The following is a 25,078-nucleotide window of genomic DNA, read 5'->3' on the forward strand; positions in this document are numbered from 1 at the left end:
GTGAGAGTGGCTGTAGCGATGTAGCCAGATTTTCATGAAGCCTGGCTTTACAGGCCAGGATCCGTGAAGCAATAAGATGATTCGTCCACAGGGGGGTGCCACACAAACCAAAAGCCCCTCACAGGAGCTTTAACTTGTATTACCAGTAATCAAATCTGTTAAAAAAAGATCACAACATCTTGGCTACTTGGAGCACAGTTCTATAAAACACATTTTTTTGCTTGGGTAGTGAGTGTGGGCTTACCAGCCTTACACATCAGCCTTTTGCTCTCTCTACACTGCAGAACAACACCTGGAGAGTGTGACCCAGCCGGCTGACGGTGGAGATGAAGATCTGGCTCCTGTTCCTTTAAGGCTGCATGTGGTCTACATCTCGCTGCTCCATGGCAGGCTGTGTAGGTGCACGCTTTCAAAGTTTGACTGGGGAATAGAGGGAGCAGCGAAGACGACAGCAGCATCGACCCGTCAGGAAACACACAGAGACAGTGTGAGGGGAGTGGGGGATTCAAGGACCGCAGCCTCGGCGATAAGAACAATAGGAGATATGAGTGAGCCGATACCCGATCTCTAAATGGAAAACACAGGCAGGTTAATGTAGCTCTGTGTTTCTCTGGAAGGAGGGACTCCCCCGGCTGTAGCCTCCCCCTCAGCCATGCCGCTTGTGTTCCGCACGCTGCTCTTCGCCTTTGTAACGCTGCTGGTGGTGTTCCTGATCATCGGTGATATTGCAGAAGTGGAGGAAGAAACTGCGTAAGTAGCCCACCGTGTTTTCCCCACGCTCAGTCTGTGCGAGTGCATTGTTCGGCAGGTTTATCTCAGCCCGGGATATGCTAAGTGTTGGGAACTAGTCATATAAATGAGTTTATCTGAATTTAATATGAGTTTGGAGTTCTATGTGGGGTAAGTATGCTTCGTTTGTACATTTGTAACACTTGGGTGCAGCAGCGGTAGCAGCTGTTCAGACAGCAGCCTGCCAGGGTCTCCAAGGATTAGGCTATTTGTCTTGCAGCAGCCTGCATGCGCGATAGGATACGTTTACACTATGAGAGAGTAAAGTGAAGCCTGTGTGTAAGAGAGAGACAGACAGGGACAGAGAGAGAGAGAGACATATGGACGAGGGAGAGGAGGGGCAACAGATAGGAAACAAAAGAGGTCTTCCTTTTCCTTTTTTTCTATCCCATTCTCAGACTTTGAAATGTTGAGCAGTGCAGCAGAAATCCTCCAACTCTCTCTCACACATGCCCCACTTGGATTTGACCTGCAAGAAAACACAATCTTAATTTAGAACCAAACACCTCTGTTACAAGGGAAGCCATCCAGATCTCAGCATCCTCCTACTGTGGAACCTCAAGAAGCTTGAAATGACTCTCTCTGTGTCTCTCTGTCTCTCTGTGAGGGTTTTTAGATGCCCTCTCAGCAGAAAGAACAGTTTGTTTTGAATGCAATTACCCGGCTGTGGATCATTTCATAATGAGGTCATATTCTTTTGTGATCCGCTGAGGGAAAAGAACCAGAACCAATTCCACTTCTGCATAAATGTGGCTCAGTGTTGTAATTTTATTAGATTTAAGTGCACCAAGGTTGTGAAACGAGAGTGAAAAGAGATCCTGGCCTCTCTGTCCATGCTCTGGTTCGATTCCTCATTTCTTCATTTACACATATTCATGTCTCTATTTTATACAATGAGATCAAGGTCATTTATTGCAGAAAAAAATGAATGCACATTCAGATTTTTTTCCTTTTACTGTAAATGCACCCTGGCTGGCTTATCCAACACCCCTGTGAAAAGAAATCCTCGTTTCAGTATAATGGGAGTCCATTAAGGCCACATTTCTCCTCATTACATCAGCAAATGGGCCCACAGTGGATTGCTCTAAAAATACAGTGATGCTCGCTTTTCACCTTCATTCTGTCTTAAAAGATGGAAGTACAGTTTCAAAGAGAGTGGGCACATTTATACTTCCATGATACGATTACAGGAAGGATGGGAGGCTTCTGTCCATCATGAAGCGATAATTAAGGCTGCTGATGTGGTTCATAATTCAATCTTTTTTTTTCTTTTCCAGAAGTACAGGACACTCCAAGAAGACAAACCTGCACCTGCTCATCCCTAAACCACACAGGTCTGAAATCCAATTATTTCCACACACATGACCACCTATAGATATACATCCAGGAGATCACTCGTAAGGAGCTCGCTGGTGTTTCTGTATTATTTTCAGTTTGCACTGGCTGTTTGATTCTTTTGCAGCTCTAAAACACTGACTCATTCACAGTGAGTGTCTCATTACTTTTTACAGCAGGAGGACATCTGCTATAAATACATTCCCATCAATGTAGTGGAGTCCATGTGACTCTGAACACATCTGCCCCAAAAAAGCATGATAATAACTGTGATACGGTATTGTAAACCCCAAGCAAAGCAGAATGTATGCTGTTTGAAAGCAGCATTGTAGGACGTAATCAGATATTTTGATTTGTAGGTTAACATATAAATAAAGTATTACATTTAAAAGTCCTTCATTATTCATTAATTGGGCATGAGTAATATCACTAAAATGTATTAATGTATTCCTACTCATGCAGAAAATTGCTTCCATGAGTGTTTTCCTTAATTATTAAATTAGTTTTAGTCATGTAATCGTGTCAGTATCATTTAACTGCTCTAGCTGGTTAAAATGGGAAAAACGTGAGTAATGCTGCCAGATAACAGGATACAGATGCTTTTTAGTTTGTGTTTGAGCTGATACTGAGATTAATCTTTGCTTGTAAATACAGAAAGACACATTAAAGCTAAAGAAATTCATCACCAACCTGATAGAACAGGGAGCACATGCAGCCCCTCCTACTTAAAGTGGCCCTCATGTAAATTTTAGATATCAGAAAATTATAAACATGAAGACAACCAGACAAAAATTCTTCCTTATAAGTTTATTTTTCTCATACATGTTCCCTTTTTTGCTAGAAATTAGAAATTTGATTTTTAGTAAAACTCTTTAGAAGCATCACAAAATGCATGAAAATAGAGATTAAAGAAACTAAAATAGACTAAAAAAGAAACTTCCGTTCATTGAATTGAAGAAGTAGATTGAATCTCCTTCTACTGTTTAGCTGATTAAATTGAGTTTAAAAATGTAAATATAGGTGTAGTACCTTGTGCTAAAGGCTTTATATATTTAATAGGTCTAAGTGGCTCTTGAGAATAACAATAATCTGCTCCCTTGGTAGTCAAGTTGTTCAAGGTAAGGATGTTTAGATTTTTATTTCTTGATACGCTACATTGTCTCATGTAAAATGGTGCAGTCATCTGTTTTAATGATTGATTGTATCAAAAAAAAATGAAGCTTTTAAAATAAATACAGGACTTCAGTCCAAGATTTAGCTGCCACTGAATGTGCAAATGTTATTTGTAATACAACAACCCTGTCCATTTGATATGTAAAACTGACTTTCCTAGTGCTGTCTTGTGGACTTTCCTCTAAGGTCCCCTGTAGTTGTATAACTTGAAGTTTAAAGTCCCTCTAAACCGTTATGTAGTGTTTGTTATATGACAGGCCACTGTGTTATGAACCACCGGGCCAAATTTCAGTCATGAAAAACCTAAGTTTATAAAATTAAGCTTCAAAGTCATGAAAAATGAAGCAGTAATATCTGCTCTAGTATGATGTGGGTGTGTCGTTTGAATGAACTGAAACCACACCCACTTACAAGAAATACAATCCTCTCATACTTTGAAAAATACTTCTGATCAGAGCACAGCTGCCTGGCTCTGAGCCAGAGCAAAGAGACAGAAGTTGGGATTTGAATTTACTGTTTTCTGGTACAAATCTCTCTGTTATGATACTTTTAATGACCCGTAGGCCACCATGGTTGATAAATTTGTAAAATTTGCCTCACAATGAACAAAGCAAGGCATATGCCAGCTGTTAACTTTCACTGTAAGCAGTAACATCAGCTAACAATTATTCGTAATTGGGAAATTCCCCATTAAGACAGGTGATGTCATGGGCCCCTATATTTTCACTGCTCGAATTAAACCAAACCAGGAAAGAGGTAAACAACTTTCTAATGGTCTAAATCCAAAATTCAGTCACACCTAGATCTCAGTGTTTTCACTTGTTTACAGCAACCTTATTCCAACATATCTAGTGTGTTAAGACACAAAGTTTGGATTTCACTTTACAGGGACTTTAATGTGAAGACCTACTTAAGCACTACTGATGAATTTGAGCTCTTGTGCTTAATCCAGCATATCTATATTGATACTAGGGATGGTATATTTCTGCAATAGTATATTTCTGCAGATATGCTGACATTTACAAACTCATTATTACCACTTCTGATACCAATATATTAACACATTTTAAATGTATAGAACACCACGTGTCCTGCACTACAATGTACCTGTTCCTCTTATTGTGTGCCTATTTGATTTGGAAACAGACCCAAACAAGACAAAAATGATGTTACAATAAATAATTGATGTATTCCTTTTTTTAAATATAGAAATTCAATAATTAAAAGCATAACGTTATTTCTGTTTCTTGGCATTTAATCCAAGCTTCATCTGTCTTCTTTAAAGCCTCAAAAACACAGAAACATTGTTGTGACAGACAGTGAGCTCTGTTGAGCACTGAATAAAAATTGGCTTATTTTGTATTGGTCTTATACTTTCAAATCAAAACTTTCACCTGATTAACCACAGGATTGACAGCAGTGTGGTTCACTTAGACAATCCTGAGAAAGTGCTTACAATAACACAAAAAACACATTCTTTTCTAGTGTAAAAAAATAGAATCTAGCTGTAGCACCGACCTTAAACTTAAGTCCTTTGAAACCACTTAAAAGTTTGAGGAATGCGGATGAAAAAAGACAAAAACTTAAGTTGAGGTAGTTTGATTCTGCTTCAACCCATACAAACTTATTCATACATCTTGACTATGTTTACAGTCGACATATCAGGGGAAAAAACTCCTTCACTTTAGTTTATCAGTAGTTGGATTTCTTTCCACAAGTATGTCCATAAAACGGCAAAACCACCACTGGCTTTTTTATTCTGTTGAGCTTGTCCACCTTTTGCTCACTATCTATAACTTCTTGTAACCTCATTTTTTGTTGACACTCTAAGTATTCCACCATTTCTTGATTTCCCACCATCTAGGAGATGAATGATATTCATTTAAGCACCTCTCCAAAATTGCTGCTTCCAAGCAGTCCTGCTACAGCTCTGAAGCCTGATGTTTATCATGAGAAAACAGATTAAACAATAGAACTGAACTGATTAAAACAGATAACTGTGAAAAAGATAAATTTATGAATTTGGTTTTTGATAATTTGATAACTGCCTTAATCTGATAAATCATATCAGATTATGCTGGTTACATAATCATAAATCAGATAATGAACTTTTTATATGGGTATATTTACATGTACATTTTTTTCTTATTTTCAAGAATGCATCCAACACTTGGTACCTGGGACTTTTTTGTGTCAATACTGTTTAAACAGGAATTGATTCTGCTTAAATCTTTACAACATTCATGTTGAAATTTAAAAATTGTAAAAGAGTAATATCTCTCTAAATATCGAGGAATACCTGCAAGCTAGTTCAAGCATGCAGCTAGACCTGCACTGATTTCACACTTGACTTGCTTCATTATCCACAATCACCTGACCAGTACATCCTCCCTGACTGGCGGTCGATCTAAGCTGCAAGGCCTCTCCTTCCCACTGCTGTGTCAGTGCCAGTGCTGCCTGGCACCGGTTCTTTCAATCTTGCTTTCAGCCCCACCACCCCCAGCATCCACCTGTAGGCCTGCAGCCTCAATGCCAAACTCAAACTGCTGCTGCAGTTATCATTTCAAAACATACAAACATGAGTTGGCAGGCTGAAGTGGAATAAAGAACAAGCAAAACTGGCATGCAGTTTTCAGACTGAGGTTAATTAAGTTCTTAATGTTTGTACAAGAGTAAATTAGCTGAGTTTAATTCTACTAACGTTTCTACTTTCATGATCACAAATGAGTCTAAGAGAGCTCCATAATCACACAAAAAATGGCAAACTATTGTAACTATGACAAAAAGGTTGAACAGGAGAACTTAAACAGAAAGAAGCAGAGGATGTTTACTCCACACATTAACCTTGTTAAAAAGCTTTTGTTGTCTATTGATTTTATCTTTTGAGCCTGTAATTATATGACTTTCCCTCTCATTTAGGAAGAACACAGCACACGTGGATCCAACTGCTTTGACGAACCTGAGCAAAGACATAAACCATCTCAATCCAAGCTGCAATAACACTGCCAGGCTCTCATCAAACAGCTGGACCTTCAACAAAACGCTCTCCAAACTCATCAGGCACTCTCATCACTCTGCATCATTTTCTCACCATATTTTTACACCCCACTAAACAGCCTTGTGTATGACTCAGTTTTATACTTCTCTTCAAACAGGAAGAATATTCTGAGATTCCTTGATCCAGAGAGAGACATCTCTATTCTGAAGGGCACGCTGAAACCCGGAGATATCATCCACTATGTATTCGATCGCCACAGCACCACAAACATCTCAGAGAATCTCTACCGTCTTCTGCCAACTGCGTCCCCCATGAAGAATCAGCATCACAGGCGCTGTGCTATTGTGGGAAACTCTGGGATCTTGCTGAACAGCAGCTGTGGAGCAGAGATCGACTCTCACGACTTTGTTATCAGGTATTTTTTCACTGATTTCAGTGGTAGAAGTTGACTTGAAGTGGTTTAGCTCAGGCCGATTTTATCACTAACTAAACACTCAGACCACTTTTACAGGTGAAAATCTATTTATCTGGGGATTTAGTTGTGCTGTTAATCAATTAGAGTCTAAACCTTGACATTTCAACTAAAAGTAGTTGAATTGATCCTTAAAAATTTTGTGTAGAAAAATGTGCATAGCAACTGCCATCTCCAGGCTGAAACCATCTGCAGCAACTGAATTTTTTGATAAATTTCAACTTACTGATCTGGTACAAAGTGATGTATGTAGTAACTTTAATCACCACAGAACTCAGCAGTTACTGCCTTCCTTTCTACAACTGTTAGCTTCACTCACGGCAGTCAACCAAAATTCAAGGCTCTACCAGTCAGAGATGTTGCTGTAAACCTCTAGCATTGTAGGAAATTAAGTGTTGGTGACCAAGATCCTGTCTTTTACATGAACATTTGCCATTGTTTTGCTGTTTACCCCTCTGAGACATACTTTTTGGTATATGACAAGAATTAACACAGTTTACAGAAACATAACTTTTGAACGTCAAATTTAGTTACTTACTCTTTTCCCTCTTGAAGGTTGCCGTTTTGCCGTTACAATAATGCTCTCAATGCCTTTGAATTCCTTACTGAAGCTCTTCTAGAGAGCCTGGCAGTTGGGTGACATTTTGGGATGTTTATAGACTTTTTATCAATTTTTTAATCCATTGTTGATTGTGTCTGCTGCTAGCAGCTAATGCTAAACACCATTTTGTATCCCACACTGCTTTGTGCTGAGCTGTGACAACCAATGGCAGGCTGTTCAGCTGTTGGTAAAGCAGGAGATGGCCTGATTAGCTCATATTGAAGAGAAAGAGAGCCAGAAAGCCTGTGGTGTGGTCCTCTGTGTCACTGCAGACAAGAACTGATTGAGCAATGGCCCAACAAAAAAGTGCAAGGACTTTTTGGTAAATAACAGAACAGCTCTGTGCAAAAAAAAAGTCCTGGTCATTGTTATTTACTGTGTGTCACAGAACAATTTTGAGTTTGAATTTCCATTTAGTTTTTCCTTTTTTCTTTATAGTCCCAAACTGATGCCCTGATTACGAATAAACCATGTTTATATAATGTAATGTAATGTCACCTACATTATCTATATCGTCTTTTTCCCATGCAAACCATCTTTTGTTGAAAAACAACTGTCAAATTCAATAATATAAGTAGAATGTGGCCATTTCCAGGATAAAAACAAGATGTTGTTGATTGTGGTTATTGTAGTGCCGTCAGCTGAGATCGCAAATAAACTATTATTTAGGTTATAGGGTTATAATATATAAGGTTATAAGTTATTCGTAAAACGGGGTTGATTAACATACAAACTTTTGTGTTCTACATGACCATATATCACTGTTTCACACTGAGGTAGCTCCTGATCGTTCACCCTGAATGGTAATGAAATTATGACAAATAATCACACCTAAAAAAGCAGTTAAGACTGATAGATGTTGGGGCATTTTTGAAAGTTTCAGAGTAGATGCAACTTAGCTGAGTTACTTTGGTTACTCTTTAAATTATAAGTCATAGTGGAAAGATCCATTTCTCAAGTTTTTTCTTTAAATCTACCTTGTACCTCACACAGCTAGAAATATAATGATTGGACTTTTGTACACCCTGTCAAAGCTTTTTACGGATTTAATGCCAGGAACAGCCACTCAGAGAGCAAATGCACAATTATACATTAAAAGTGACATTTTGGAAAGCTCTTCTATGCAGCAAAAACATTTTTGCCTCACTCAGAAACACTCTCAGAGGTCCTGCTCTCATTTGCTGGAGATTTCTTACCAAAAAGCCGTCTGTCGCTGCGGTTTTGTGTTTGGGTTAAAGCAAAATAGAGGATTATTTACAGATTTTCATACTTGGCATACAAGGATAATAAATCTGTCTGCACTGTATTAATGGTGAATGCAAAATGAGAAGTAATGTGTTTGGGATCCTGTGTATAGATGAAGCAATCTAACAAAACATGCGGTAAATGCAGAGGTGTTTACTGTGAGAAACATCCTCTCATAAAGCTGTGGCATTAATGTTGTTGTGTAAATGGAGCAGGAAGAAGCTGTCTGCAGTGGCACCTCATTGAGCTGTTTGATCAATAGCTGAATAAGCCTCTGAATCTTTGCATGTCTCTTTTCTTATTGTGAAATTGATTCAGTTGTCTGCGTATCTTCCGTGCGTGCTGCTGCGATCTTCCACTGATGAGGAGAGGTCATGATTTCCAGATTCCAGCAGCATGATAATGGAGCTGGGGCAGGGCGGTAATTGTGGGCTGATGGCAGACGACAGAGGATGTGGCATTTTGAGAAGCTGAGGAATTTGCTCCAGTATTAGCCTGTCAGATTGAGAGATAATGTCTCGGCTGAATGTAGTTCTCTATCGTACACCTGGTTTTTACACTGTATTTTCACAGAATCATAGTTTATAAAGGCAATTCACTAGAATACATTTTCTTTAAGAAAAAATTTCAGTCAGCTGATTGATTGGTCACATTCTCAAGGTTTTCTGCTTGAATTTTTCTTAACTACCCCTGCTATTACAGAATATTGTTAGACATCACAAGGTTTAAACACAGTGAAGCTAACAGGCCTCATGTTTTAACTCTTCTTATGAGGAAATTTGTCCTTAAACCCCACACATTCAACAGTTTCCTTATCTGTGTTTGTTCTTAGCTAAGAACAATATCTAAGAACACAAAAAAAATCCTTTGGCACATTTGAGTGCTGTTTTGACATGATAGATTAATGTTGCACTCATCAGCACTCATATTTGCTGAATTAATTAAAACACAATAGCATATCATTAAGAAATGTATTTTTTCTTTTCATTGGTTTAGCACTTTTATATTTTTAAATCATATGCAAAAATACATGACTTATATATGATCAACTTTTAATTAAGCAATACAGTGTTTGATCTTAACTGCAAAATAAAAAATTCTCAACATAAACTAAGCATGTTAGCAGGAATTTTTCATCAAACACTTAAAATCAATTTTAAAAACTAGCTTCACACGGGGGTTTAAAATAAGGATGTACAATATTATCAGTTTGATATTGGTATTAGCAGATATTAGCATAGAAAAGGAATGATCCCTATTGGCAAATAGGAAAAATCCTGCCATTATCTACAACAGATATTTTAGCTTTTAAAGTCTGCCAGCGATAAATTCTGGCCATATGAACAAATAAGTTAGTTGAGTTTGACCTTTGTCAGCTGAAGTCTTTCGCTTTATTCATGATCATTTCTTACACTTTAAGTGTGTTTGAAAAAATGACTTTTTTTTTTTTTTTTTTTTTTACATTTTTGCATCCTCAAACTTTAAATGTTTTGTTTTAACAATTTGAAGTTTTAGGTCTTAATTACATTTAAATATCAGTATCAATATCAGACAAAATTATTTCATAAATATTGGTATATCAGTTATCGACAAAGATCCAGTATTGTGCATCACGAGTTTTAAATGTGTTAGAATGAAATTCCTTCATCAACATCGGTCTTTAGAATAAGTCGAGATTTCCATAAAATCATATTCACTTTTGAAAAAGGACTCTTTTGTATTACAGTGGGATTTCTGATGACAGTGCTAAAATAAATTGGAATATCGTGAAAAAATTTGTTTGCGATTTAATACAAGAAGTACAACTTCCATACATCCATCTCATACAAAGTAAATGTTTCTAAGCTTTTTGTTTTAATCTTAAAGATTAGGGCTTACAGCTCACAAAAATCAAGAATCCAATATCTCAAAATATTGAAATATTATGTTTTCTATGGTTCAGGAGAGGCTCGACACAGAGCACAACACTTGTAGCCCATTTGTTGGACATGTCTGTGTGTATATGGCTTATCTTCCTTTAGAAGGATGTCAATGGCTGTCCTCTGGACAGCGGTCAAGTCAACAGTCTTCCCCATGATTGTGTTTGTGTACTGAACCATAGTGGGAGAATGAAGGCTTGGGAAACCTTAGCAAGTTGGACTTTTCCACAATGTTCTAATATTTTGAAATAGTGCTTAATTGATTTTTGTGGGCTATAAGCTGTAATCATCAAGATTAGAACAAAAAAGTCATGCAATCGTTCACTTTGTATGAGATTAATCTAGAATATATGGGAAATATGGAAATTTTTTGAAGTACATCATGGGGGAAAAATGAACTTGAAATGATATTCAATTTTTTTAGATGCATTTGTATAATTAAATCATCCATCATTATTTCTTGCACTTTAGGTCCAGAGTGTGATTTTTTTGCAATTTATTTGGATTTGATTACTGACATCTCTTTACTACCTCTTCTCAATCCTGTGTGCCATCCATGTGTTCACACAGCTCTGCAGTCTCATGCCCTTATATGGGTATAAAAGGGGCATCTCAGTGTTAATATGGAAAAATTTGCGCAAGCTTCCAGTTTATGAGCACATGGAATTCATCAATTAGAGAAGACAGGAGTGGCGCTCCATCTGTTTAAAAACACATCATGAATCTGATGTATTAATTTGTTTGGAACTTTCCTGAGATCAAAATTAATCTTATGATGATATCAGTGAATGAAGCCCACGATCATTTGATAACTATACCTCCAAAAATGTGATAATTCATATATTTTTTTTGTTATTTTATATCCATAGCTTTAATTCTTGGGCTGTATTCAGGCCCTAAAGCAGTTTTCAGAAAGAACATTGAATTATCTTTAAACAAGTTGTAATAGAGCTGTGAGGTTGATGTTGGAACTTGGCTGGAATGACCATTTTAATGATTTGTAAAATAACAAGGTTGATAAATTAAATCTACTCCTAATGTGTTTACCTGCCACACAGAGAACAGAGACATTTCCCTAAGAAGAGAATTACCTCCTTTGGTTTCTCTGACATTTACTCTGAGGCTGAGGTAACATTAATAAGCAGAATGCCATCCTCTCCTGTTCTACTGGATTTAGCTCATGTTTCTGCTCTCTTTCACTCTTGGTACAAGATTTTTAAAGGTAAAATGTTTCTCTAGCGTAACCCATTAAAGCCTGAAAACACAAATTATAGCCAGAAAATTCAAATTTTTGGAAACTGAAATGTTTATTTCACTTTTTACTGATATCCAAATTTCCATAAATTTAACATAAATATTTTTTGTATCTCATACATCAGATGTTTTTGGTAACTGATAATCCACTTGAGGGCATTTTTATCGTTTTTCTAATTGTATTCAGAAGTTTGTTTTTTTTTTGATAATTTATGATCATATTATTAGATAGAGGTATCATTAAAGTATGTATCAAATATTATACAACAGGCTTTAAGGGGTGAAGGACATCAGTAGAGGCAGAAGGACAAAAACAAAATCAGATTGGTTTAGTGAGGTGCCAAGCCACCTTGACATGGCACAGTAGCTTCAAGCAAACAGCTGCTGAAATTTCACTTGAAGCTAACGTTCAAGGAAAAGAGTTTGAAAAAAAAATATTTTTCAGTGTCTTGGATGATAACAACAGTAGAGATTTTTAAATTAAAGATCTACATTCACAGCAATACTCAGGATTCACTCTAAGGAAGCGTTATCTGTCTTTCTGTTTGATGTGCTGACATGGATTTTTAAAAAGTTCATATTTGACTAAAGCTTTGGAAACCAAAATATATCCTGTAGTTTCTTTTTTAACAAATCATCCAGAGCCAAATTCTTAAATAACTGTGAAATTTTTTTCCTTGAAAAGGACTGAATTAGAAAGAAAACTGGATTCTACTCATAACTTCACTCCTTTTACCACCTTGTTATTTTTGATTTTTCAGTGATTGAATTTAAAAGTATTTAATTAAGTTACTCATCTTTCTTACTTTTATTTACAAAAGGCCATTTGTGTATTTCAGGCTCTGCTTATTGCATGCTAAGAAAAAAAATAGTCAGAAGAAACTTCACCCAAAATTGTGCACCATAACTTGATCAGTCATTACCTCAAGGCAAACTGTTAGAAGAATTAACCTGAATTTGACTGTCCCAAGCAAACTCTTATCCAAATTCTTCCTTTCTAATACATATAGATTTGGAAAAAAAAAGAAAGTAAAAGACTCTAAGAGAATTTCATGGTTAGTTTGAGTCTGTTCTGGTTGTTCACATTGCTATTACCCCTGCTGAAAAACAGTGTTGTATAGAACAGTTTCCAACTGTATGACCTGTTCCTGCTTGTCTTCAGGTGTAATCTGGCACCAGTTGCAGATTACTATCAAGACGTGGGCTGGCGGACCAACTTGGTGACCATGAACCCGTCAGTGGTGCAGAGGGCCTTCCAGGACCTGGTCAGCGATGAGTGGAGGGATCGATTCCTGCAGCGCCTCCAGAGCCTTAGTGGCAGCGTGCTGTGGATCCCCGCCTTTATGGCTAAGGGTGGAGAGGAGCGTGTGGAGTGGGCTCTCCGTCTCATCTTGCTGCACACTGTGGATGTACGCACCGCCTTCCCCTCGCTGAGGCTTCTCCATGCTGTCAGAGGGTAAGATGCCCCTGAGGATCACGCCTGGTGTGCTGTGGCTCATAGGAACACCTGTGAGAGGTAGAATCAAAGGGGTTGGCACGCTCTAATCTGCAGCCCAGGTGGCTATTTTTAAACAGAGAACCACAGCTGATCACAGCTAGTGAGAGGATGCTGCTGTCTCTCCTCTCTCAGGGTGCACGCTGAGTTGTAGGTGTGAAATGTGTTTGCCTGTGGGTGTTTGATTCTGAGATAAATCACAAAGTAGTGAGGTAGCGCGAAGTAGACCTAACAAACTATTGTCTTCTTTTCTGGTGCCAGGATAAAGTGTTCATGTGTCTGTCAATCCTGAACAAATAGCTAACATTTGAGGTAATGGAGGTTTCTCTTTCTTGCAGAGAGTTAGATGAGAAGATCAATAACACTTTAATGTTTCTGTTTTAAGTAAGAAGCTGATGCCAGGCTAAAATTAGCTCAGCATTAGCTCAGCATTAACACTGGGAACACACTGAGGAGTAGCTTAACTTTAACATGAAGAATATGCCTACTTTTGGGTTTAAAGCTCACTAATGATCATTGTATTGTTTTATTGAGCATTTAAGCAGAAATGCAACATTTAAAAGGATATAGCAGCTCCCTACATGCTCATAAATCATAACATCCTGATGTTTTACATATGTGTTTTAAAATAAATGTTATATGTTTTCATGAAATCACCAAAGACAAAGGACATCCTAGGTTTAGTACAAAAGATTTAAGCATTTACGTTGAATTTATTAAAGTCCCTGTAAAGTGAAATCCAAACTTTGTGTCTTTACACACTTATTATGTTGGAATAAGGTTGCTGTAAACATGTGAAAACGCTGCGATCTATGTGTGACTGAATTTTTGATTTAGATGGCTAGAACATTTTCACCTTTCCTGGCTTGGTTTAATTTGGGCAGGGCAAATATAGCCAGTGTAGTGAGTCATTACCTCGCCCCCTTACGCTTAAACATAAAATAGAATATAAAATCACTGAGCAGTTCGTCTCAATAAAGTCTGTTGTTAGTTGATGTCCCTGTCTTCATTGAAATTTAACATCTAGTGACATGCTGTGTTTTTATTCATTGTGAGGTAAATTTCCCAAGTCTATCAGCCATGGGGGCATATGGCTCATTAAAAGTATCATAACGGAGAAATCTGTGCCAGAAAACAGTAAATTTAATCCCCAACAGCAGCTGGGCTCTGACCTGAGTTGACCATAAGGTCAAGGGGAAGGCTAATTTCTGGAGTGCTTCTCTATTTTTAACTTGAACCAGACACAGCAGGAACAAACATCTTACCTACTGAAGGTGTGTTGTAATCCATATTTCACTTGTCTTTAGTCCTGGATGATTAAAAAAAGCGTCTCGTGACTGTCTCTCTCCAAGCAGCCACAATTCAGTCCCTCCTGTCTGTTATCATTGCGATGCTTAAGTTTAGAAAAGTAGCCGACAATAGACAATATTCCTGCCAGGTCTGTTGCAATAAAAGCTTCCAATGCTAATAATCATTGAAGACTTTTAATTTGAAGAGCAACACCAGGAAATGGAGTAGATATATAACTTCTCATAACTCAGAAAATGAGATATAAGGAATACCTGTAGTGTTAAATACAGAATGAGAAAATGAAACTGGGACTTCCTAACTCTAGACTGTGTGCCTGTTATGACATAAATGTGATTGTTTCTCTGATGGCATAAAAAGGAGAGCTGTAGAGCAGTATAGCAGACAGAAGATTGTAGCATTTTCCAAGATTTGAGAGGATTGTATTTCTTCGGCTCATTCAACCGACATGCCCACACCATCCTAGAACATAGCTAACAAGCTAATTTGATAAACAGATGTTTTTCATGACTGAAATTTGGCCTGGTGGTTCACAACCAGTGGCCTGTCATATAAAAAACCTAAAATATAGATTATTTAGCACTTTACAGGGACTAATGAATGTATGTTCTTACCATCATGCCAGTCTATCAAACATTAGTAACATCAGGAGAGACAAGCAAATGAAGAACAGATTATTTACTGTACCATGATATGACTGTGCTTGGAATCTACAGGAGGAGATTGTGTTATCGACACATGTCTGCTTTGAGCAGCAGCAGGATATTTCCCCTGTGAAGTCCGGACACTGGTGGTGTTGGTAATATCTAATGACTTGCTGAGACCAGATGGATAATGATTCTGGGAAGACCGGGTGTTGATGGAGATGTAAAGGGGCACACATAAGAGCTTCACGAAGGAATTAAGGCAGAAGAGAATCATTAAGAAAGAGAGCAGAAATATGATAGGCTAACGATGAGGGTGAGACGCCACACAATTGATCTACCAAGGCAATGGCAGCAGTACGTGTGAGTGAGCATGCAGAAAGGAATGAATGATAAATAATAACGATTAGTGTAAAATATAGTCTCCCTGGCTGAAATTAAACCAGAGCTTTATTTAAGACATTTCTCTCTGAACTACAGAGGTTAACTGACCAGCCAATGTGTAGCCTGACATTTCATTACCTCCAGCCAGGAAGCTAACAGGGAGTTACGTGCTCTGACTGCCTCTTGTTGATCTACTACCGGGTGCAGGGAAGTTCCAGAGTCTTGTTGTCATTGTGACTTTGCCAGGCAACCAGCAGTGACACTGTATCGAGGTGCTGAATGGGGGTATAAACTATTGTAAAGGTATCTTACTCTAATAAAGCTTAAATTAGAGCAGTAAACAAAGTATTTAATTTAAGCAGATACAATTCAACATTCAACATTTTTAAGAACTCTATTAAAACTAAATGATATTTTTTCACAGCATAAATTATCTTCAAAATATTGATTGCTTGTAAGAATTAAACTGTTGTTGACAGTCTGGTGCAGTTGTTGCAAATCAGCAAAAACAATTATCATGCATGTTTTATTGTGACACCAGGCCCTTTCTTAATCATTATGTGTGTTAATATATTTCAGACCTATTTGAGGATTTTCTTTGAGAAAGTATTTTTTCTCAAATCTTCCGTATGCAGCCTCTGCTGTCTTTAGGCATTTCCAAAATCCCTCTTTGCAATTTTTTCTGCCATCCCTGCGACTCTTTCATCACAATAAGGCTTTTCTCCGGGTCTTTCCTGCATTGTTAAAAGCTACCGCTTGTCACTGACTAAATTATACAATCTTGTATGCCCCAACTAGCACAGGGTATTCCAAAGGGCAAGAACTGGGCTCTGATTGTTGAGGTTAACAGTCTGTAAAATCAGGGTTTTACAGGAGAAATGAATTATTTAGAAATGGTCTTTGAAATGAAACTTTGTCCTTTCAGTGGTTGCTGTCTGATATACTCCCCTCTAACCTTGTCAGCAAAGCTGAACCTTAAATTCTCATCATGTGCAGTGAAGGACAGAGAATATGTTACTCTAACACCACATCAGATAATTTCCCTGATAGAAAGGATCACCTTCCCTGCTTGTTAAAATGCTTATCACCTTCAGTAGTGTTTGGCTCAGCTAAGAAACCTGCATGCTGTTTGTCCTTCATGGCACATGAACAGCTTTAAATAGTGCGACCTCTACATTTCAACTTGACCTTGAGCACCAACCACAGAGAGCAAACAGTGCAAACCTCAAGGCAGAGAAACCAGCTGGTGAGCGGAGAGGGAAAAATAAAGTCAGGGCAAGTGGACTTCAAGCCCTCGAGCATTAAATCTGAGGGAGCTCATTGAGGTCACCTGAAATAAAGGAAATGCCACTTTGATTTAGTTTTTTGTTGCATGTATGCTAAGCCAAGCATGCAACATTTACCGAATCTAACATAAAGCCTTCAAGAGATGTATTCCTAGGAAACATTCAGTAGGTTATCTGCCAATACTGTGGGAAAAATTTCTCAATCAATGGTGTTCTTTCTATCATTCTAGGAGTGTCTTTCTCCTAAAATTTGACAAATAGTGGTTACATGTTCAAATGACCACACACCGCACAATTACTTTAAATCATCTTTTATTTGACAATTTAAAGATGTGGGTTTTTATGCCTTTATTGTAGTGAATGGAGTTGGAAACTGGCTTTAGAGAGTGGGGAATGACATGTTGGAAAGGACCCACAGGCTTGATTTTACATATGGCACATAAATAAAGCCACAAAGTTACCAGGACCTCTCATTTTATAATTCTTCATCTGGGCAAAGATTTAAAAAAAGAGATTTTCCCCAGATCAAAGATTAAATTTAAAAATTTCATATCCAAAATCAAAGGAGATATTTTAAAAAGGTGATACTAGCAATCATATTGAAGAAGTTGAAATAATAGAGTTTGTGTGGTTTGCCTTCTTAATAATTAGAAAATATCTATATCAAAACTGGTCATATTTGTGAGCTGCTCCAGTCTAAAACCAAGTAAAAATTTATTAAAATGACTGAAGAACTTATGAGGAGGGATATATTTACAGCTCCTTTAGTGAGTAAATATATGAGGAAAAAGTCACTTACTGATTTAGCTGAGAGCAGAAAGTTCTTTGGAAAAAAGCTGTCTTTTATGCTACAGCTAAGAATCTCAATGTGCAAGCTCTGTAAATTCTCCTCATGCTCCAGTATGATGTACATCTGACTTTAAACACTCAAAGAGAAAGGTCTCATTGAAGTGCTGCTTTCAAGTGAACACTGACACAAAGCTCCAGAGACCTTGGGACTGTTCTTCCTTTTTCTGTACTTGTAGAGAAGTTGAATATCATTAAGTTACTGTCAGCAGCTAATCTCTCTGTTCATCTTTGTCCACAGGTACTGGCTAACAAACAACGTTCACATCAAGCGTCCAACCACAGGGCTCCTGATGTACACCATGGCCACTCGCTTCTGTGAGGAAATCCACCTCTATGGCTTCTGGCCCTTCCCCCTCGACCCACAGGGCAGACCGGTCAAATACCACTACTACGACACTCTGAAGTATGAGTACACCTCCAGCTCCAGCCCTCACACCATGCCACTGGAGTTCAGGACCCTGAGCGCTTTGCACAGACAGGGGGCGCTGCGGCTCCACACAGGGAGCTGTGACGTAGAGAGGAGACAACTGGAGCTCCAGAAAAATTAGATGAATGAATGGTGTCCATTTTTACCACTTTCTTAACTGGAAACTCCTTGAGAGAACTCCTTGAGTTTCCTTGGTACCCTACTTTTATGACATAACTTGAATTAACTTATTTTAGGTACTTGGAATGAACTTTTATTTTTTATTTAAAGCTCTTATAGTGACTCTGGTGGGTTAAAAAAACATTTCTGAGGAGCAATCTGTAAAATAATGCAACTTTTTTGTCCATATTGTTAATGGATCTTGCCATATCTATCTCTTGGCTTGCTGTTTTCTTCAAACAGACAATTTAAATTGTCTAAAGTCCAAAAAGGGTTAAGTGTGGTCATAAGTTATTAATTTTGGAGAATGACCACATGTTTCTGGTTTTATTTGGCTCCAGTGATAAAACAGATTAATATTTTTTTTAATTTTTGATATATGATAGGGCTCCATTAATAATTTTATCCAGCTAGTAAATAGAAGAGCTGCTGAGTGAATTGCTCTTGTGAGTCCCTGCTTGGGCCACAAGATGGAAGCACTTAATAATCAGGGAGAATGATGAAAAAAAAAGACAAAAAATAAACAACATTTCTAGCATTTATTTAGAGACTGGTTTGATTAGGATCTTTTTCAAGAATTCATGTGATGTTCAACTTGTGATAGCAGATTTTCCACTGACAGAAAACATTTTGTATCTTCATATTTTGCACCTTAATGGGTGTTCACGGTCAAACAGGTCATTCAAAGGGAAAACAACAAGGTTCAGTACAGCAGAACTGCCATGTGAAACTGGTGACCCAGAGTGATGTGTGAGAGACTGAAAGCATGTTGGGTGTTTGCAAGGGGGGACGAGAGAAAGAGGAGGGCACCAGCTGTTCATCTAAGAGTGTTTACTCAGACTTTTAGCTGACAGTTAGCTTACTTTATCTTTCCTCCAAAAACAGCAGCCCTGTTTCTGCACAAGAGGAGTTATTAAAGGATGTGGTTGTGTTGTTTTAGTAAGAAAACCATTTTTTAATTAATGAATGTATTGGGGATATTCTTATAAATGTAACACAAGAAATGAGCCCCATAATGTGCTTTAAGCGAAATCTGATTAACCGTCAAGAACGGCTTTGTGCAGTAACTTTGAAGGTGATTACCTGTATGCCTTTATTCATTTGTAATAACATTAGGATTAATGTATTGTGTGTTTAGGTCAGTATTTAACTTTATACATAGATATATAGGTATATTTATAGATTTTGTGCCTAAATATATTAAGTACATTTGCCCCTTTAAATTTAGACCCTTAACAACCTTAAATAAAAATGTTCATGGTGCATCTGTTACAGTTACATGACTGTTTAAAGCCAGTGCAGAATCTCAATTTTATGTTTATTTTAAGGTCAGTAACAGGCTGACTTGTGAAGCTAATTTCCACGGTGTGACGTTAGGCTGGATTCAACTTTACTTTAAACCTCTAACGCAGCAAAAGTATTACAGTTTAGTCAAGTGTTTAGGTTTTCCTCTTCAGATGAGAGTCTTAAGTATTTTCAATTAAAAAATGCCTCCTTTTATCAGAATTAAGACAAATATTTGAAATATTTAGAGAGCCCTGCAGCTCAACAAGTAGCCTCTCATGCGCTTTCAGCCATGTGATATGTTCACTGAAGTGTTGTTTTGACAGGATGCGTTTGTTGACTTGCATGTTGGCCTTACTATGCTGCCAGTTAAGAATAAACATGAAAGTAGTGGCAGAGACGTCAGCAGTCTGGGGCAATGAAAGGTTTATTTGTGCGAGCTCGTCTGAGCTTGGCAAAAATAGAAACATTCTGTGACCAACACAATTAAGTTAATTAACCCAGAATCTGGTATGTGCCACAAGTTAGAGAACTTTCCACAGACATGTAGATCTGCTCTTAAACATCTGACATGAAGCTGTAATGACTGAAACACTGGGTCTTATCTATGTTTGATGTCCAATTTCTAACCTACAAATGTAAGCTTTGCATGTATGTCTTGTCTTAATACATACAACTTGAGTATATCTCATTTTTCTGTATTTTAAATGTTTAGTATTAATCAAGGACACTTTAATTGTGTAGAAATGACAAAGCGAATGTACTTTTCTATGACAGAAAATACACAAATGGACAAGAAAGGGAAAAAAGCATCTCCAGTGTTTCTTTTAAGATGATTTACTGTTCCAAATGAAGCAATTTTATTTCAGTAGTATTTCATAGAAATGGAAACTAAGGAAACAGCTGTGGGTACACAAAACACTTCTGGCAGATCCAAGAAGGGGCTTGTTTTCAATAAACTTCCAAAAACTCTTTTAATGTGTTTAGTCTTTAAATGTGGGATAGGATGAATTAGCTCGAGTGCTCAAACAGCTACCACAAACACTTTGATTCTTTTAACAAGAGGAACTTTTCTGTAGCTGATGATTCAGTCCCAATAAAAGTCCAGAATAAGCATCTTTACTTGAGGAGTGTTCTTCCACTATTTACCCAAGACAAAATAAAGCTGAAGAGGAAGAGAAGAGCTGTACAAGAGAGAGAAGAGAAACAGCACAGGCTCAAACATGGTTCTGCTGATTTCTACACAATGAAAGACATGAAAGATGTCACAAAACTGAGATCAACTGGTCATAATAGCCAGCTATAATACACAATATCAAAAATGTGTCAACAGTTTGATTTACATTAAGATTTCTAGATGATACATTTTTCCTGCTCACATCCTACAATAAATGTATCCAGTTTGTCATGAGAGCCAGTAAGTTTTTCTAACAGTGAAAAATACAGAGTGTATTTCCCCTGGGAAGGATACTTAGTATTGGTTGTGCAGGACTAACCACTGTTGTTTTTTTTGTTTCTATTCTATGGAGGTCATTTGGAACCAGCTGCACATGTAGACACAACACTGTCAAATAACAGCATGGATTAAAACAGAAGGTCACCTGTAACACTCACATTCAAAACAGGAAATACAATCTTCATTGGTTTTAGTTCATGGTAAAATTGTTTTGAACTTATCTTAAGTACGAATGCACAATTTTGGATTTTTGACAATATCTGATTGGCTGATATTTCCATCTCATTTTTGCTAGTACTGATGTTTATATCGATATAAAACCCCACAAATGTTAGCGCTTGCCTGATACAGTGACGCAGTGAATGGGTGATGTTTTTCAAATTTTCTGTCATTATTTCTGAAAAGGTGCAGTCTGCAATATTTCGCCTATCAGCACTGAAAAATTGTAAAAATTAAAGATAATATCTACAGTAGGTCTATCTTAGTGTTTAATTTTCTGAATATAGGAAATTGTTTTAATTCCTATTAACTTGGAACAAATCTTTCTTCATATAAGACAAATGTCGCCTCCATGGGTTACTGTCAGAAGAGAGCAATGCAATCTGACTGTTAGATGTTGCTAATACTCAAAATTTTACACACTGTACCTTAAAAAAAACCTACCATCTACATTCAAAACAATATTTCTGACATTATTTTTACCTGCCCCAATTTTTAATGTGATGTTACCATTAGCCTGTGGCTATAGTGCATCTGAAAGCTGTTTACCAGTAAACAGCAAAATAAGAAGAAAGCAGTACTGTCCAGTGAAATGAGAAGAGTCTGGCTGCAGACCATACATCTCTTGATGGCCAGACCGTTCATTTGGGACACCGTATATCTCAGAAAGAAAGTAATTTGATGGTGCAAAGCATGTGCAGTTTTAGACCTTTTTTTCAACTTTATTCATAAACAAAGTTACATTCATAAAATAACCACATTGCAAACATTACAGACTAAGAAACATTTCACAAATAAAAGAAAAAGATCAGCAGTCCAATCTGGGATGAAATTATGTTTAGTTAGCTATCATAGCTAACATAGTTACGATAGCTATGTAATTAAAATTACTACAGAAGCCAATGTAGCTGAGTTAGCATTAGCAACCTGAGCTTTAGTAAACGCAGCTCAAACTAATGTAGCTATGTGGATAATGTACCTACGTAGCTTACATAGCTGCCATGTGAGCTTAGCTTTAGCTACGTTAGCTACCTTGCTCTGTTATTTATAGCTAAGTTAGCTCTAGTAACGTAAGCTTTAGCAAATGTAGCTAAAGCAAACTTAGCCATGCAGACAAAATAGATACGTAGCTTACTAAGCTGCTTTGTGAGCGTGGCTTTAGTTACGCAGCTCTGTGATCTACGTAACTCACGCAGCTAACAGAGCTATGTAAGCTGTTTACAGCGCTAAAATGTTTTCATGGAGGACAAGCTTTTTCCTTATTAGCAGACTGTCAACTCGGCTATATTAAACGCTTTGCATATCTGGTTTTTGACTTTTAACTTTTGGTATCCTAGCCCTTACATTACCCTAAATGGAAGTTTAATCTGAATTTTATTTTGAAAGTTTTAGCGTATATTTCCATTCTGAGATATATGGCCTCTCAGGCTGTGAGAGTGTCGCTCAGAAAAGAACAGTCTGCAGCCAGACTGTTTTGAGTGAAAAAGATGGGAAAAAAAGGTAAAGTAAGAATTTAGCCTCACTTCCGGAACAATCTATTCTCCACTTTTAATGTAAACAATCAACTAATCAAGCATTAAACTTAGTGTTGTCAAGTAAAGTAGATTGTCTCTAAACCTAAAAAGCATATCAGGCAATTTCCATTAGGCTATGTGTTAGCATCAAGCTAACAAATGCAGAAGTACATCCCTGTCCAGCTCTCAGGATCCTTGAATTTTCTTGCACATTTTCTCTTCCAATTACTACCTATTTACTGTTTTCACACCTGCCATTACTAAATCAACTTTATAGCTTTTATCCGCCAATACCAAGACTATACCGATAAAATCATGCTTCCCTCATCTAATTCCTTAAATCAGACCTTTGGTTCAATACTGTGCATTGAATTTAAATCAATGATGTTGAAACGCAAGGTATTTGAGGGTTTCATGACGATTTGGTTTAAATCCCTACTAGCAACCACAGCTAAGAAGTACTTATTACACATTCAGAATCAAGATAAAAACATTTAGAGATAAGATTTTTTTTTCTTTTTGCTCAGTCTAACCAAGATATTGCATCTAACTGAAGTGATAAAGAATTTTTAAAACAAGAATCAGTCCAGTACACAGAAACAGTCTTGATTACATGAGTCAGTAAGCCATTCATAGTGTTATTGTGGAACTAATTTTAGATTTTTAACTTGACATAAGTTGATAGAACATTTTTTAAATGAGCCAGTGTATGTTTCAAACATGTTAAACACTGAAACTGCATCTGTAGTCTTTCTGTTGTTGACAAAGATCAGTGGCAACTTCATAGTGAAAGCCTGTAACAAACTGTTTAGATCATTTACATTCATAACAAATGGTTGTATAAACCAGTGGTTTCCAAACTTCCAGAGACAGGGGACCCCCCAGTGTCCCCAAGGGTGGTTGAGGGACAGTTGAACACAGTGATGCACATTAAATAACAGTCATGTGAACAGTCAATTTTAAGGATTTTTTTAAAACTTACTTTGATTTAAGCATAAATGACCATGACCATGTTATTATTTTAAACTGAACTAATAGTATGCATATGTTTTTTTTTTTAACAAAAATTGGTAAAATGCACAATTTAAAACCACTTAAAAATATTCTTTGTTTTTTAGAGGGCATCTCGCAACCCCCCTCTCAGTGTCTTGTGACCCTCACTTTAAAAACCACTGATATAAACAACCAGCTAATCTAACCTGACAACAGCACTTAAATTTGGATTCAAACCTTTAAATACTTTTGCTGAAATAGCAGCAAAACATTTGTCAACACTTCGTAAAAAAATAGACATTTACATCAAATATATGGACAGTGATCATTCAGTGCACATGCACAATAAAGTGGTTAGTAGACAGAAACATATTTGGTATGAAAGTTAAGGAAAATAGTCCATTCTTGGTGTGCAAAAAAACACATTTTTTTACGCTTTGTCACACAAAATTTGCTGCATTAGAATGCACAGTCTCACTGATGGACACTAAATAAGTATATTCTAATCTTAAAGTGTGATTAATCCTTCATTTCTACATGAGTGAAGACTCAAACCAGGCATAGCTCCCATTAAACTCAGTTGCCAGAGAAACTGTATGATGTCATGAGGTCCCCTGATGTTTAATCTTAGAGAGAAGTGGGCAGGTATTTGGGCCACATGATATAGGCATCAGTAAAGCAGCGACAACCATATCTCTGTGGCTCCAGTCCTTTAAACACAGATAAAAGCCATGCACAAGCAGCAGAGTAGTTGCTGATTTGGTCAGACTTTACAACACATAAAGAGTCGAGGAAATCACAAGAGTGGTCCCAGGAAAAACAGAAGTTAACAAAAGTTGACGTCCACGCTGGGTTCACCTGCAAAAATGAGAAGACACAGTAACTAAACAGAATCTTATCTGATGTTAAGGCTGACAAATGCGTTCTCCAACTGAGTCCGGTCTGACTTCGAAGTCAGGAATGTCAGGTAAACAGGACATCAGATCTTCCTATGAGGAAGTGGTTGTACTAAGGAACAATAGAAAGGACGGAAGGGTGAAAACTAAGTCAACACTCCCTTAACTAAGAGAGTGTTTCTTTAAAATGGTGTAAGGAGGCAGTTTGAAACATATTTTAAATGCATTCCCTTCTTTATTTCCTTTTCTGTTCTGTTTGGATTTTTACTAAGTTTTTGTGCTTCCAACTTTTCTATGCTACATGTTAAGGGCAGTAAAAGGTCACTGAGAGAGTTTAACAGCTGCTTAACTTACTAAGTCAAAGTTGTGTATTCAAAG

At 37.2% G+C, this 25,078-nt stretch overlaps 1 protein-coding gene across 2 annotated transcripts; it reads left to right on the top strand.

Moving 5' to 3' along the window:
- Positions 1-375: 375 nt before the first annotated feature.
- st8sia2 (ST8 alpha-N-acetyl-neuraminide alpha-2,8-sialyltransferase 2) lies at positions 376-24,659 on the top strand. 2 transcript variants are annotated; one of them, XM_041795289.1, is made up of 6 exons: positions 376-750; positions 2,067-2,123; positions 6,217-6,357; positions 6,453-6,710; positions 12,949-13,242; positions 17,991-24,659. In XM_041795289.1, the coding sequence occupies exons 1-6, from the start codon at positions 653-655 to the stop codon at positions 18,298-18,300; spliced, it is 1,158 nt and encodes a 385-aa protein (XP_041651223.1). In that variant the 5' UTR covers positions 376-652; the 3' UTR covers positions 18,301-24,659. The 2 variants fall into 2 exon arrangements, with proteins under 2 accessions (XP_041651223.1, XP_041651224.1); XM_041795290.1 differs by having other exon boundaries at positions 2,070-2,123.
- Positions 24,660-25,078: the final 419 nt, after the last annotated feature.

This window comes from Cheilinus undulatus, linkage group 9 (assembly GCF_018320785.1).
Source record: "Cheilinus undulatus linkage group 9, ASM1832078v1, whole genome shotgun sequence".
NCBI lineage: Eukaryota > Metazoa > Chordata > Actinopteri > Labriformes > Labridae > Cheilinus > Cheilinus undulatus.

Excerpts from the sequence above, each read along its gene's own strand:
- st8sia2 (XM_041795289.1), top strand. The coding sequence starts at position 653 with ATGCCGCTTGTGTTCCGCACGCTGCTCTTCGCCTTTGTAACGCTGCTG. Across the intron at positions 751-2,066 it reads GAAGTGGAGGAAGAAACTGC|AAGTACAGGACACTCCAAGA; the intron begins GTAAGTAGCCCA and ends TTTCTTTTCCAG. Across the intron at positions 6,711-12,948 it reads TCTCACGACTTTGTTATCAG|GTGTAATCTGGCACCAGTTG; the intron begins GTATTTTTTCAC and ends GCTTGTCTTCAG.